General features: G+C 42.7%; 1 protein-coding gene across 2 annotated transcripts; it reads left to right on the top strand.

Annotated features, from left to right (window-relative positions):
• The first annotated feature begins 8,272 nt into the window (after window positions 1–8,272).
• Window positions 8,273–14,861, top strand: ARL14EP (ADP ribosylation factor like GTPase 14 effector protein). Of its 2 annotated transcripts, none has more exons than XM_058807178.1 (4): window positions 8,273–8,390; window positions 10,144–10,649; window positions 11,489–11,616; window positions 12,594–14,860. In XM_058807178.1, the coding sequence occupies exons 2-4, from the start codon at window positions 10,227–10,229 to the stop codon at window positions 12,820–12,822; spliced, it is 780 nt and encodes a 259-aa protein (XP_058663161.1). In that variant the 5' UTR covers window positions 8,273–8,390; window positions 10,144–10,226; the 3' UTR covers window positions 12,823–14,860. The 2 variants fall into 2 exon arrangements, with proteins under 2 accessions (XP_058663161.1, XP_058663162.1); XM_058807179.1 differs by lacking the exon at window positions 8,273–8,390 and adding an exon at window positions 8,460–8,682 and having other exon boundaries at window positions 12,594–14,861.
• Window positions 14,862–16,106: the final 1,245 nt, after the last annotated feature.

Raw genomic sequence — 16,106 nt, 5'->3', positions numbered from 1 at the left:
AGAAGAGGACTGCAAAAAAAAAGAAGCTATGCTCACAAACATTTATTGTTTGGTTTGTGCATACACCCAGCTGCAGTGAGCATTTTAATATCAAGACAAGAGTATACGCAGCTCAATTCATAATCAAATGTCAGAGTGAGTTTCTGACATTCCCTGCCTCAAACATCTCAGGACTTGCTGCTCCATGAGTGGAATTGGGGAAGCGTGGCAGAACCCATGAGTCAGGAACAGAAAACTTAGCAAGCAAACATCCTCTTGCAGTAAAACATTCTAAAACATGTGTCCCATGTGAATTTTGCAGCCACAAAACATTGCACAGGAGACCTCAAGTCCACACTGAGGCTTGTGAGGTGCTGTTACTTTGCTACTGGTCTGCTCCAGGATTTCAGCAAGCCATTCAGCTTCCCTAAGTAATATTGCTAAGGACCTTCTCAATGAGATAACCAGCTGGTGATTATTAAGAGAGATGTGATTTGCCCTGGGAAATATCCTTTTTTTTAATACAGTATGCATCAGCTACCCATAGCAGCAGTGCTTTGCCAGTATAGCCATGTCAACAGAGGAAATGTTTGCCTTGCGTAAAAATAGCACAGGAAAATTTCTCCCTCTACAGACAACATCACACACAAGAGTTTCCAAAAAATGGCTAATAATCAATCACTGCTAGTTATACATTTATTTATTTTTCTACTTTGCACTGGCTGCTGGCAGCCACAGAACTGACAATTCTTGACCTAAATGCTGATCTGTCCCTTTCGTCTCCTCAGCTTTGGTGCTCCATCAAGACAGCCTTAATTGAAGGCAAAGAGCATCAAAGAAATGCTGAGTAACCATAAATCAAGACCTATTTAATAGGCAAAAATGTGGAAGGCTTCCTGGACTGCTGTGTGATCCATAAACCCACACCCACACTGACAGGAAGCCCACTCACAGAACATTTGTTCATGGTCTCTTTGCTCCCTGGGACATCAGGGTGCACTGGGGAGAAGTAACACCCAGACAAATGATTCAGCATGCACCAAGTCAAAAAAAAAAAAAAAAAGCAGTTTTCCCTATTTGATTCTTCACCAGCTGTCAGATTAAATTAACAACCCTCATTTGCCATCAAGCCAAGCATGGAGAGGACATTTTTCTCAGGAAAGGACAAACCCTAAATTCCTCAAGCACCCTAACCTGTTACCAGTGAGTAGCCACTGACTGCCTTAGGGCTGTGCAAGGATTGGATGCTCTGGAAGTGACTAGAAGGAGGCTGAATGAGATTGCTTTTAGCAATGTCCCTGCTTTTTGAATCAGAAATAAATTCAATACCTTTAGAGAGGAGTAAAAAACTCCCAGACGTTGGGTTTGTGTCCCAAACTGGCACAGAGTGGCTGCACCAAATCCAAGTTTCTGAGCACATCCCCTCCAGCCCCAAAGCAGGGAACACAGAATAGCAGCAGGGTGATGCTGCATCGTCTGTGAAGCTGCTCAGACAAGAGGAGCAGGCTGGAAGCAGCAGCCAAAATCCTCCTCAACACAAAGATCCCACTGAGCAGGGAATGTTCCAGGCTATAAATTTATAGGGACTGTCACCAAATCAGCCTGGAAAGGGCAGAAGATTCCCAAAGAGGCATCCTAAGGTCAATGCCAGTAAAGCAGAGGATTCTCTTCGCGAGACAGCAACACTCAAAGTGTAGAAGGGGAATTATAGGGGTTTTTTTCAAACGGACAGAATTTGTTATTTCTAGATACCCTAAAAACTCCACATAACACAAATCCACATATTCAACACTTGTGTGCCAAAATGTAAACGTGAATTTAAATAATCAGAAGTCTTTCTAACATTGCCAAATGAAAATTTAAAAAAAAAAAAAAAAAAAAAACCAGAACAACTAGGCCAGAGAGCAATTTAAGGCATGACATGCATACTATTATATCCACAGCTCACAAAATAAAAGTTATTAGCATGCTACAAAATATGCCAAGGTAATTTTTAAGACTTTTAAAAATGAGTTTTATGTGTTACCCAGACTTTCAAGACTTAAAGATTTAGTGTGAAACAAAAAGTTCTGTTTGTGACATTACTTGATGACTTTTAGATAAAATACAGCACTTGGCATCCACATTATCTACAAGGAAAACTCACATAGGCTATTTATTTCCCTTTTTCCATTTATGTCTAAATGCTCCCTACCAAAGCCATCAGCTTTTTTCTGCCTTTTTCCCTGCAACAATTGCTCTCTGTATCTCTGACTTCATGTTTCTGAAAGAGCAGATAACAATATTTTATAAGAAAATCCTAGAGAAATTCAAAGCAGACAACATCTATGCCTACTTGATGTTCCAGCACATTTTGTAGGAGCTAGACAGAGATGTTTGCCTTGAAAAAAAGTAAAAGGATCCCTGGTGGTAGCAAAAATATATAAAATCACAGTTACATTCAGGTTGTTTTTTTCCCAAATACGCCAAATAAAATAAAATGGACATTTTATTTCCATTTGACACTAAAGTTTAAATAAAATTTCACTCAATGAGATATTGATCCTATACTAGTGGAATATCTTAGCTTGTTTCATTTTAATGAAAAACCAATTTAACAGCATCCTCCAACTTGCTTAGACTGAAAAAGAAATTCAATCTGACACTTTCCACTATTCTGCTGATTTCTAGACCAGACTAACTGGATATCATATAGGTGAACAGAATTTCTGGGAGGTTTTTAAAATAAAGCATAAGATCTTAAAATAATGCTGAACAATGGTCAAATGACAGACAGTTATGAAAAAGTTTTGCTTGATTACCTTTGAAATTTGAAGTGAACTACCCAGAGTTTATACTATATTGAATACAGTTACACATGGCTTTCTTCTGAGTCTATCACAAAGCTTTTTGCAGGTCAGCAACAAATCTGTCACTGCCTTAAGCTCTGGAAATCAAGGCAATAGAAAAGTAGCAATTTTTAAGTGATGATGTAAGTCAATACTGCTTTGTGCAATTTTTACACATGAGGGAATAGAGGGACACAAAAATCACTGACTTAGTGAGCAGACACAGACAGGAGAGAGGAGGACTTGTGCTACTGCACAACAAAAACTCCATCGAAAATAACCTTGACATACATATTGCTTTGCAGCATGAGCTTTGACATTTTTCAGATACCCTTATGAGTGAAAGTGGCAAATGGAGCCAACCTGCACTGGCAGAGAAACAAATTTAAATTCCCACCTGCCACAGCTGAGACAGCCACGACCCACAGAGTGCCACCACCCAACTGCAGAGAGCTTCAGCCCATGCAGAACAGCACCACACCACTCCAGAAGGCTGCAAATACCTTTCTTCTTGTCCTTCAGCCTTTTATACCCCTCATGCCCTGCACCTGTGTGCTCTCTGCTCCCTGTGTGATTGCTCAGCACCCTGGGCACTCCATGGCTCGTTACCTTTAATATTATTCACCTGCTTTTCACAGCTGGGGCCAACTGGGGATCAGGCTCAGCTGCAGCCCCACTCCCAATCACCACAAACTCTGTGCCTGCACCCACCCAGTATCACCAGAATATGAGAATATTTCTACCATACCCATTTCCAGTTCCCCTTCATCCTTATTGAGAATCATTTAAATCCCAAAGGTCTCCCTCATTAAAGCACCATCCCATTTACACACAGCACAGCGAATGTGATCGACCAACACCAGTCTAAATCCATGGCTGGCGGATTTGTTAATCCCCAAATAACCTGGGAGCAGCCCCATGCAGTCAGCCTCACATATTGACACTAACAGTGAAAAAGTGAACACACCTCACTGCCCTTCCTATATTTATGTAATACAAATTGATGTCACAAGCTGTAGCTCAAATATCTCCCCTCATGAATTATTCCCCTCCATTTACTCCACATATTTCATCCTAAGCCACGCAAGTTAGCAGAAGCAGCCTCATTGAGGCTTTCTTGAATGATAGCACTTCACAGTCTCTCTGTCACTGCTGGCCCACTGCATGATTTAATATCTGGAATTTACAATGGTTTTCTTTAGTGGTCAGATGGAGAAACAGCAAATGGCACAACCTGCATGATGTTATTCCCACATATTAAAGCTTCACATTCCCATGCTTTAGAACCCTGGGTATCTCCTGAAGTAGGGAAAAAATAATTTCTTCACAGGCTTTTGATTATTTTCAGACCACAATCCCACCAATTCTCCAACACTGTTCAATAAGTTAGGTAAAAAGTATCCTGATTTAGAGTCTTGCATTCTAAAGGCAATTTCAGTGTCATATTTCTAGATGAAAATACCCTCTCCCTAATCTTTTCCTAGTACTGACAAAGGCTACTGTAAATAACAGAATTTTTAAAAAACCAAACAAAAACCACTTTGCTGCTTTGGGTCTTTTGTGATGTTTCTATTCCATGGGCCCAGCTGGCTTCAGTACTCTATTTTCTAATATATAAAAACATAGCAAAAATATACCAAAGTGATAAAAACCTACTGCTGGGTCTCAAGAGAGCACCTAGCACTATATCCAAATATTTATGGGTAAATAAAGCTGAGCTTCTATTACCCAAACTGCTCCCTCATCTCAGTCCCAAATGATTTCTTTAGAACTAAGTGTCAGCACAGTTGTGAATCCCCATGGAATTCCCTGTTCTGGCACTCACACCAGCTCCTATGGCTCACTACAATTCTTCTTTTTATGTTCTTGCCATGCCTTTCTGTATTTGCCCTAAGAATCAGCTTCCTTACTGTTAACACCCACTGGAGATCTGTTGGAAAGCAATTATTTAGTTAGAACAACAAAAGCTTTGTATGGGCATTAGGAGGTAATTTGAGGCTTTATTTTAGATATCACTAGTACCATCATAATTTGGAACATTATAAATTTAAGTCACTTATCAGGGCAACTGTGTTCTGTTTGCTCTTTGAACTCTAGAACTAACTTTGATCTAAAAACTAAAAACTCCATGAATAATCAGGGTGTGCTGTCACAATTTAGATGTGGACCAAATGAAGGCAGGTCAAAATTTCATATCTCCTCCCTGATAAATCCATTATTGTCCTGAATGATGGAAGAGACCTTCAGGATCATCCCAGCACAACCACCACACCACCGAGGCACCTCTTGAACAGACAGCAGAATTTATTTTAAAAAGCCAACCAACCAAAAAACCCAAACCCAACCAACGAAAAAGAGTAACTTTTGAGGGACGTTCTGGTGACCAAAAATGAGTGACAGACTTTTGAGGGACATTCTGGTGGCCACAAAAGAGTGACAGACTTTTGAGGGACGTTGTGGTGACCAAAAAAGAGTGACAGATTTTGCGGGAGGTTCTGATGACCAAAAATGAGTGACAGACTTTTGAGGGACGTTGTGGTGACCAAAAAAGAGTGACAGATTTTGAGGGACGTTGTGGTGACCAAAAAAAGAGTGACAGACTTTTGAGAGATGTTGTGGTGACCAAAAAAGAGTGACAGATTTTGAGGGACGTTGTGGTGACCAAAAAAAGAGTGACAGACTTTTGAGGGACGTTGTGGTGACCAAAAAAGAGTGACAGATTTTGCGGGAGGTTCTGATGACCAAAAATGAGTGACAGACTTTTGAGGGACGTTGTGGTGACCAAAAAAAGAGTGACAGACTTTTGAGGGACGTTGTGGTGACCAAAAAAGAGTGACAGATTTTGAGGGACGTTGTGGTGACCAAAAAAAGAGTGACAGACTTTTGAGGGACGTTGTGGTGACCAAAAAAGAGTGACAGATTTTGAGGGACGTTGTGGTGACCAAAAAAAGAGTGACAGACTTTTGAGGGACGTTGTGGTGACCAAAAAAGAGTGACAGATTTTGCGGGAGGTTCTGATGACCAAAAATGAGTGACAGACTTTTGAGAGACGTTGTGGTGACCAAAAAAGAGTGACAGATTTTGAGGGACGTTGTGGTGACCAAAAAAAGAGTGACAGATTTTGAGGGACGTTGTGGTGACCAAAAAAAGAGTGACAGACTTTTGAGGGACGTTGTGGTGACCAAAAAAGAGTGACAGATTTTGCGGGAGGTTCTGATGACCAAAAAAGAGTGACAGATTTTGAGGGACGTTGTGGTGACCAAAAAAGAGTGACAGATTTTGAGGGACGTTGTGGTGACCAAAAAAAGAGTGACAGATTTTGCGGGAGGTTCTGATGACCAAAAATGAGTGACAGACTTTTGAGGGACGTTCTGGTGACCCAAAGGCCTTGTTGCGTTTTTCCCCTGAATGAAGAGACAGATTTGAGGGGGTTTGGTTTTATTTATTTATTTATTTGAAACAAAGAACAGCTTTGGTAAGAACTGATTTTGGGGCTGGGGTGAGATGAGAAATAGAGGCTGAGGGACCTGGGGGAAGCACAGGGTGTCCTGGAACGGCACAGGTGACACCTGGCATAGTACAGGGCTTTTCCAGGACAGCACAGGCTATCCTGAGACCGCACAGGGTATCCCGGGATAGCACAAGCATGAAAAATGCATGTATTATATGACTGGCTTCTTGCAAATATTAAAATGAATATTATATGTGTTGTGTTCGAAAGAAATGCTGTATTAATTCTCTTAAATACTGTGTTAAATATAGTTTTAGGTTATAAAATTTGTTAAAATAAGAACTATATTAGTGGGTTTTTTTAAAGAAAGAAATGAGGCACTCGCAGCAGATAGCAGCCACAGGACACCTAAATCTTTCAGGGAAACGAATTTATTGCCTTCTTATCAGAAGAAACAAACTTCTTCCCGCCTTGAAGGTGCTGTTAGGATTAGAAGGAAGAAGTTGAAAATGACCAGACAAAATCTTGTGTTTGAATGGAATTTATGCATCGTGTATGAAGTGTATGAATATGAAACAGGCTATTGTTTTTAAGGGTTAATCCTTTGTTAGCAGGGGTCCTTTTCTGGGCTCGTGCTGCCCAGAAAAAGGTGCCCGCACGTCTGTAACTCTTTGTTTTTATTGTCTCATATTGTCCTAATTCAATTTTTCCAAATTGTTATTACTCTAATTGTGTTACTATTCTTTTTAACCATTTTATTACTATTAAACTTTAAAAAATTTTTAAAACAAGTTATTGGCATTTTTTCACAACAGGGAATCCTGAGACAGCACAGGGCATTCCCGGGATAGCACAGGGCATTCCCGAGATATCACAGGGCATTCCCGAGATATCACAGGGCATTCCCGGGATAGCACAGGGCATTCCCAAGACAGCACAGGGTATCCCGGGACAGCACAGGGCATTCTCGAGATATCACAGGGCATTCCCGGGATAGCACAGGGCATTCCCAAGACAGCACAGGGCATTCCCAAGACAGCACAGGGTATCCCGGGACAGCACAGGGCATTCTCGAGATATCACAGGGCATTCCCGGGATAGCACAGGGCATTCCCAAGACAGCACAGGGCATTCCCGGGATAGCACAGGGCATTCCCGGGATAGCACAGGGTATCCCGGGACAGCACAGGGCATTCCCGGGATAGCACAGGGCATTCCCAAGACAGCACAGGGCATTCCCGGGACAGCACAGGGCATTCCCGGGATAGCACAGGGCATTCCCAAGACAGCACAGGGCATTCCCGGGATAGCACAGGGCATTCCCAAGACAGCACAGGGTATCCCGGGACAGCACAGGGCATTCCCGGGATAGCACAGGGCATTCTCGAGATATCACAGGGCATTCCCGGGATAGCACAGGGCATTGCCAAGACAGCAGAGGGTATCCCGGGATAGCACAGGGTATCCCGGGACAGCCGAGGGCATTGCCAGGATAGCACGGGGTATCCCGGGACAGCAGAGGGCATTGTCGAGACAGCAGAGAGCACTCTAAGATAGCACAGGGTATCCCAGGATAGCACACGGCATTCCCAGGACAGCACGGGCCACTCCCGGGACAGCACAGGGCATTGCCGGGATAGCACGGGGTATCCTGGGATAGCACAGGGCATTCCCGGGACCGCACAGGCAATTCCCGAGCCCCGGCGCGGCCCCGGCCCGGCTCAGTGCCGCTCTCCCTCAGCGCCGCCGCTCTGCAGCCCGGCGGAGCCTGCACCGGGCCACGGCCCTCCGCTCACCGGCCGCGCCGGGGGCGTTCGTTCAGCACCGGCCCCGGGAATCACCGGGAATAATCACCGGGAAATAAACACCGGGAATCACCGGGATTCACTGGGAAGTGCCGGGAAACACCGGGGAACACCGGGTCCCTCAGGTCGGAGCCGCTCCTCCGCGCCGCCAGGTGTCGCTGTGGCCGCCCGCCCGCCGGAAGCGCCGCTGCGGCCGCCCCGGGCTCTGTGGCGAGGCGCCCTTGATGGCCGCCGCCCGCCGGGCAGCGCGGAGGGACGGAGCTCACGGCCGGAGCCCACGGCCGGAGCGGGACACGGCCCACACGGCGGGACACACACCGCGGGCAGGTACCGGCACGGCGGGGAGGGAGGCACCGGGGCGGCCCGGAGGCAGAGGAAGGGCCGGGCCTTCCTTTGCCGGGACGTTGCCAGGCCGGCGTGGGGCGGGCTCCTCCTTCGCCGTGCTGCCCCTCAGGGAGCTCGGGTGTGCGGGGAGCGCTGGAAAACATCGCACACACAAACCCCGGGGCTTTGCTGTTTCTGGCGTTTTCCTCTTTCCGCCACAGCAAAAGCAGCCGTGAGCTCCTTCCAGGCGGAGGAGAAACTGCAGCTCCCACCAGGAATTGCTGTGGATGAATGGGTGAGATCCCCGTGTTCCCTCAGCAGTAGTGTCCTTTGAACAAAGCGAGGTGACAGACTTGTGCTTTTGTGCAGTTTAATATCCCATAGCATGGTACAGATACCACACATTGTAATAATTATTTGGTTTGGGTTTTGGTTTTTTTTTTTTTTCTTAGAAGACAAATTGGGTTTCTCAATAGGAACATCTTCCAAGAGTCCTGACTTACAAATGTTGAAAATTCAGACTATCACTTGTATATTGGCATGGTGTGTTTCAGCCACACACACGAACCCCACCTTCCACAGCAGGAATGAGTCTGAAATGCACATTAGCACTTGAAGCAGGCTGGGTGGAACAGACTTCTTTGAGTAAAGTCACTTGGTATTGCCTGAACTGCTGCTCAAATGTTAATTCGTTTGCAGTGAACTTTGGTCATTAGCAGCTCCACTTACCGTGGCTTGAAACACAAACTTTGTGCAGCTAATAATAAAAGATTGTCATTAGAGCTGGTTCACTAAGATGGTGAAGTTTGATAGGTGGTCTTTTAAAAAAAGATTAAAATATCATTCACACACCAGCTGTTGTGAAGTATTTGATTCCCTCTCAGACACAACCAGTAGATTGCTTTTCCATTTTTCTGGGTTTTGCCTTTGCAGAACAGGGTGTAGGTGAACATAAGCATCCCAGTTAAACTACACTCATTGTAATTAAGGTTCTTGGAGGATTTGAGAGCAAGTGATTCCTTTCTTTTGGTAAAAGTTTGTTTTTTATGTTGTGGTGGAAAAAAATAGTGCAAGATGGGCTCAGGCTCTGGTGTGTTAGGACCACAACAAGCAGGGTGTGAGACCTAAATTATTGTTACTTTTAACTCAATAACCAACCACCCGTGCCCACAATGTGGACTTTTTAATGCAATTACACAAAACCACCCAAACCCAAGGAGAAGAAGGTGAAGAAGAAGGACCAGCCTCCACCCCAGAACCTTCATCTTGCTTTATGTATATTACTGTATTCTGAAACCTTAAACTCTGCATTTTCCACCCTGTGATATTACACACTTCTATTCAAACTCCACAGCCACAATCCCAGTTCTGTCATTCCATTTTGGAAGCCTTCTCCACAGCCTCCACAGTTCTCTTGGGGGTCAGTGCCTGCCAGCACAGAAATTCTCAGTTTCCAGGGTTCCAACATCAGTCTGCAGTGGCTCACTTGGCATTTTGTAGTTTAATTTGGTATTAGTGCCTAACTATGAAATAACTGCCCAACAGAGGGCTGCTCACAAAAGCCACATGACCCCAAAATAAAGCCTCTGAAAGGAATATAAAATGCATGGTTTAGTTCCAGTATAAATTTTAGTTGTATCTGGACTGGAACGCTATATTTTCTTTATGTGTTTTTTAAATTACTTAAATCCAGTATGTCAGGCTTATGGAGAAAAGTTTGCGCTGCAAATCTGATTGATTTTAATGCTTTCTCTAGGGTGATCTTCACAGAAACTCCTGAAGGCTTCAAAGATTTATTTTGGGCAAAATAAACGAGCTGAGTTGTTCTGATAAAGCAAGATGGATCCCTGTACAGTTGGCGTTCAGCTGCAGGCTACCAACGAGTGCCACAAGATCTATTACACCCGTCACACTGGCCTCAAAACCAAACAAGATATCTCTTCATCTGACCTCCTGCTGCTTCAGCTGAGGACTGGCATAACCCTGTCAGAGAACAACACAATCTGCTTCCACCACGCCAAAATTTACATTGAGAGGTTTGAAGACTTACAAAAATCCTGTTGTGATCCCTTTAACATCCACAGAAAGCTGTCAAAGAAAAACTTGCGAGCCATTGACTTGGACGATGCAGCTTTCCTGAGTGCCAAGTTTGGAAGGCAGTTTGTGCCTGGTTGGAAGCTTTGTCCCAAGTGTATGCAGATCATCAATGGAAGTGTGGATGTGGAACCTGAGGAGCGACAGAGGAGAAGGCTGGATCCAGATGTATGTATATGGATCAGTTTTCCAATCCCCTCTGCACTCTGCAAGCTGTTCCACTTCATATAACTACCACATAAATTTCATTTTTCTCACCCAGAAATAAGAAAGGATGTAGTCTTTTAGATGTACAGGTTTACTGTATTTAAACCTTTGTTTGGAGAACCTCAAAATCTTCTCTAATTAAATAATATGGCCTCTGAGTTTTGAAAAATTGTGTCTACTTATAAATTCATGTGGATACCAGACTGCTGCTGGTATTTTAAGCTGTTATTCAAGCCTTGCAAACAACAAACTCCTGTGCTTGAAACTGAGCACTGCAAAAGCTGCTTCTAAAGATGTCTCTTCAGTTAAAAAGGAAAAGAAGGGATTTTCTGTTGCAGCTCATTATGAAATGAGCCTGCAGGGAGGTGCATTAAGTGTGCTCCTGTTGTGGTGTCTGGGCTGTGAAGGTCAGGGACACTGATGAACAGGTGTGGGAGGACACTTCTCCAGGTGCTGAGCTTGGAATGTGGCTGGTGCCTTGCTGGCTGCAGCGTTCAGGCTGTGCACAGGGAGTCTGCACCCTGAGCAAAGAGGAGTGGCATCCTAGGAGCTGCTCCCCTGCTGTAGTTTTCAATCACGTGTCAGTGTGATTAGGAGGATGATTTGAAAGCATTGATTAAAACTGCCACTACAAAGCTTGTGTTGCTGGGCTCAGAGACAGGTATAGCTCTCCAGCATAAAGATTTGAAGTTGTCATAGAATTACAGGTCAAGAATTCATCTAGGTTATTACAATATCCTTGACTAGATATTTTCATAAGATTTGTATTTCTAATGTGGTGACATTCTCTCTTCCTTCAGGGCCGTACAGCTAAGGCTTTAAAGTCTCTGCAGTTTGCTAACCCAGGACGGCAGACTGAGTTCACTCCAGAGACCAGTAAAAGGGAAAAAAGAAGGCAAACAAAAATCTCAGTGTTTAATTCAGACAGGTAATTTGTTAGCTCTGTTTACATGAACTTTCATTTGAAAATAGAATAGTCAGCCTGTAACATTAGCTCTGTGGATATTTGTGTGGGTATGGATTGGGTTCTTGGTTTTAGGGATGTTGAAGATCCCTCTCGTTCCCGAGATAAATAAAAGAGAAGATAAAACATTAGCTTACAGTTCATATTTCAGGCAAACACAAAAAGGTGTTTGTAAGGCACAATACTACACAGACCATAGATGTAGCTATTAATACATGCATAAACTAAAATCCTGATTGTAAGATAAATTTGAATACAGTAAGATCAAGTAGGCTACACTGAAATATTGGTCATCATCTTTCTGTAAACTCAGTAGTTACACTTGGTAAACAAAAATGTGCAAGTTAGGACCTTACCTTCCTTTTGAAAAACAAAGTTAACATCCAATATGGAAATTACTGGATAACAAGCTACAACCTTCTAATGTGACTGATTAAAAAAAAAAAGTAAAATAGAAAAAAAATTCTATTTGTCAAAATATACAAGAAATAATCACATTAGTGTGTTGTATCACATTAAGTGTAACTGTAGCAGACAGAAACAGACACTAAATATGCTGCTCACCAACTACACATCCTTCCCTCTCCCTCTGTTTCTCCTGCTTAGTTTGGCACAGGGTGGGGATACAATTTTTTGGAGATACAATTAGGACTGACATAACCAAACACAGTAAGGTATCTTTGAAATTAACAGTGTTAAAGTGAGCACCTGCAGACAGCAAACTTCCCTCCTGTCCTGGTTTTGCATGGGAAGCATTCACAGAAGTGACGCAAAGCTTTTAGCCACGAGAAGGCTGTACACACCTCTGTGAAAAAACACATGTAAAAGACAAAAGAAAAACTTCTTTCTGGGAAGTTCCTTTCAAAACATCTCAACAACTTGGTATCAAAACAATGAGGGGATTTTAACACGGAAAAAAATGTTTGTTTTTCATTGCACAGGCAAGTAATTCCAGCCAAGAGCAAGGTGTATGACAGCCAGGGGCTGCTGCTGTACAGCGGGATGGACCTGTGTGACTGCCTGGACGAGGATTGCCTGGGCTGCTTCTACGCCTGCCCCAAGTGCGGCTCCAACAAGTGCGGCACCGAGTGCCGCTGCGACCGCAAGTGGCTCTACGAGCAGATCGAGATCGAGGGCGGGGAGATCATCAGGAACAAGCACGTGGGCTAGGGGCCACCATGGCCTTTGTTCCATCCTGAGTGCATGGGCCGTGCTTGGGTAAACACAGCACACGCGGGGTTTAGTTTGCTGGAAGCTGTTGGGACTTGTCAGCAGCCGCGGGCTGAATGCGCTCACTTTCACTGTTGTTTTCAGCGTGGGTATGTCCACAACCACGCTGCTGTCTTTGCACTGATAAAGCAGGATGGATCCTTGTACAGTTGGAGTTCAGCTCCAGGCTACCAATGAGTGCCACAAGATCTATTAAGAATCAGGATTCTTACTCATGCCGGTAGGATCTCACTGAACAGCTCTACTCAACTACAAGGTGCTGAATTCTAACGTGATCTCTCCTGAGCCACTCTTCTTTCACACAGTTCTTTCATACATTGCTTTGTAGAATGTACCATCTCTGCATATCCCTCATTTCTCCTGCTCAAATTCAGGATCTCGTGGGTTTTAATCTGATTTATGTGAAAGTTCTCAATGAATTTACATGCAGTATTAATAGAGCTCTCTTTCTAGTATTAATAGTGAATACTGTATTTTCTCTAGAGTACTGAAGCTACATCTGGTAAATCCAATCCTGTTCACTTAAAAAGGAGTCAAAGGCATTTAGGTGTTCAGGTCTTATCCCAATTACTGGCTTTTGAGGTCAAGTTACCCTTATGAATTCATAAGGATATGAATTCATAGTAAAATATTGAAATTAACCTGTCAAGGCACTGTGTTAAAATATTACTTACTACTTTTTTGGTTTCTGTAGAACAAAATTAAAACAATTTTCCTCTGTTACCAGTCTGTAATTGGACCGAACCAGTACTTCAACAGCCCTCTCCCTGGTTTTTGTCTTTTTACTGATTTTTAAGGTTTAGATGCAGCTGAAATAAACTTGAGTGTCTGTTTCCAGACCAAGATTATCTAGGCCGTTACCTTCCATTCATCTGGGTTTTTTTGGTATCTTTAGTTGATACATTATCTGTCCTCATAATATTAAACTTTTACACTGTAAGAAGGCTTATTGAAAAGATTTTGTAAATTAAGTCTTAGTAACATTTTTATTCTTTGTATTTTTGTTGTGTTTTGTATAAATTTCCTGTCCTTTGGTGATTTGGTTTGCTGGGTCACATTTTCTCAATAATACTGTTAAGTTCTTGCAGACTTACTTGGTAAAGTTGATAAAGTTGTAGTGTGCTCAGCAGACCTTGTTCTGTTCTGTTCTGAATGTGGCCTTGCCAAAATCCAAAGTTATGTTTTGAGTTATGCTGACATCTGCTGGTCCTGCTGGAGGATAAGCACTGAGATGCTGCATTTTTATTAAATCTGTTCTAAAAAGAAATAAGAGTCTTTTTTGGTCAGAGCATTGGCATCTGTTGCAGTGGATGTCTCTCACTGTTTCATCTCTTAAACAATCTTTTGAACCAAGTGAAAATAAAAACAGATAACTTTCAGGAGAGTGAGAGGTGAAAAGCTGGTTGAGTCATGTAATTTCCATGTGTTTATTATTTTTTTTTAATTAGACCAGAGTTGGCAGTACCCACTGTTAATAAACTTAACAGGCTTCCATGTGTGTGCTGAGTGTAACCCCTTCAGGTCCACAGCCAGATTTTGGATTCACTAACTCCTTAAGGTGCCTAGAGCATCTCATGATTAGAACTGGATTTCTGCACCTCCATTCAGTCTGTGCAAAGTGAGTACATTCAGTCTCTCATTTTACAGCTGCACTAGCAGGTGATGCCTTCCCAGATAAAACACTTCTTTCCTAACAATGCAGATAGTGAGTACTGTCCCCGAGGACAATCAGGGTTTAGGTTTTTTTCTGGTAAAAAAAAGACATTTTGGTGTGGGCTGTTCACATGTCCTCCTAAGGTATTTGTGACATTTCCATTTAGCTGCATCTCCTAACATGCCTTGGCTGTAGTGTGTCAATAAGTTCAGTAGCATGTTTTTATACAGTTCCACGTGCCTTTTTTCTCTTAAAAGACATTGTTACAAATCAAACTTTACCATTTTGCTAGATTTAACCTGCTTCCAGCATGAGTTTCTCTTTTTGCTGTTTTTATGTACACACAAACTATTTTTTCAACATTTAAAGTGAGTGCATGTGACTCCCAGCTGCACATGTACTTCCCCATCTGCCAGAATTACTCACAACTAAACCTGTTAAACAGGACATTCTTTTAATAGAGCCAAAAGAAACAACTGCTTTCCATAAAATCCAAAATCCAGATGTACCTCAGTTGGCTGTATTAAAACTTTCCTTTTGCTATTAATTGCAAAAATTGATGTCTTGGCAAAGTTTACATATTCAAGGGACAAAAATCAATGACAATAAAAGACTGGTTTATGAAGAATGAATATCCCATGAATCAGTTTGGGATTATTGAGCAGAAGCTCGAGAATTGTGTAAGAAACCAAGCCAGTCCTTAACACTCTGCTTCCTCACACAGAGCAAACTTCACTTCATGTTTAGAGAATGGTCAAGTTTAACACCTTTAAAAGTCAGTGAGGGTTCTTCTGTTGGCCCTGTGAGAATTGCTGCACAAACCTGTGGTCAGACCAGAAACAGGATGTGCCCCTTTGGGAAGCTGAACATTTCAAACCAATGAAGTATCCCTTGGGATTATTTGTGTAAAATACTCAACAGTATAGTGCAGTCAGGTAATGAACTCAGAGAAGCTTTACACTAACTTTTTCAGCATTATGCTGCAAAAAGACATTTATCCTTGGGAGGGTGTTATAGCCTTATCCTTAGACACAGCATGAATCTGGGTTTTTTGTTTTTTTAATCAGTTACATAAGACAACTTCTAACTTTTGAATTTCTTGCCATTCAATACATCAGAGAGATCTGGAAGTGGACAGACCGACACAAAATTTGTAATTTTATAAATCTAGAAGTCAGAATTAAAGCTTCTAAGGGAAAAGAAGAAAGTTAAGGTGAGAAATTTATACCTATTTTAGATCTGTTTGAACGTTCCTTTCAGCCTTTTCTCATAGGCATTACATTAGCCAGAATGGACAACTGCACAAACTCTCACTGAATTCCCATGGTGACAGAGCTCCAGAGAGGTTAAGTGGACATCTGTCCCTTGGTGTGTGACAGAAACACCTACAGCACTCAGCATCAAGGCCTTAAGAGTCCTCAGTCTCATGGCAGAACACAAACACCATTTCCAGCTTGAATTTGTTTTCCCCTAAAATTCTCAATTTTCTTTTGTCGTATTTGTGTGTCAGGAAATGCAGTTCCAGCATTTCTCAGCTGATCTCTCAGTGGAATATAGGGTGTGCTGACAT

Source organism: Ammospiza caudacuta, chromosome 6 (assembly GCF_027887145.1).
Source record: "Ammospiza caudacuta isolate bAmmCau1 chromosome 6, bAmmCau1.pri, whole genome shotgun sequence".
In the NCBI taxonomy this organism is placed as follows: domain Eukaryota; kingdom Metazoa; phylum Chordata; class Aves; order Passeriformes; family Passerellidae; genus Ammospiza; species Ammospiza caudacuta.
The sequence above is the reverse complement of the archived record's forward strand: the minus strand, read 5'-3'. Positions and strand labels throughout refer to the sequence as shown.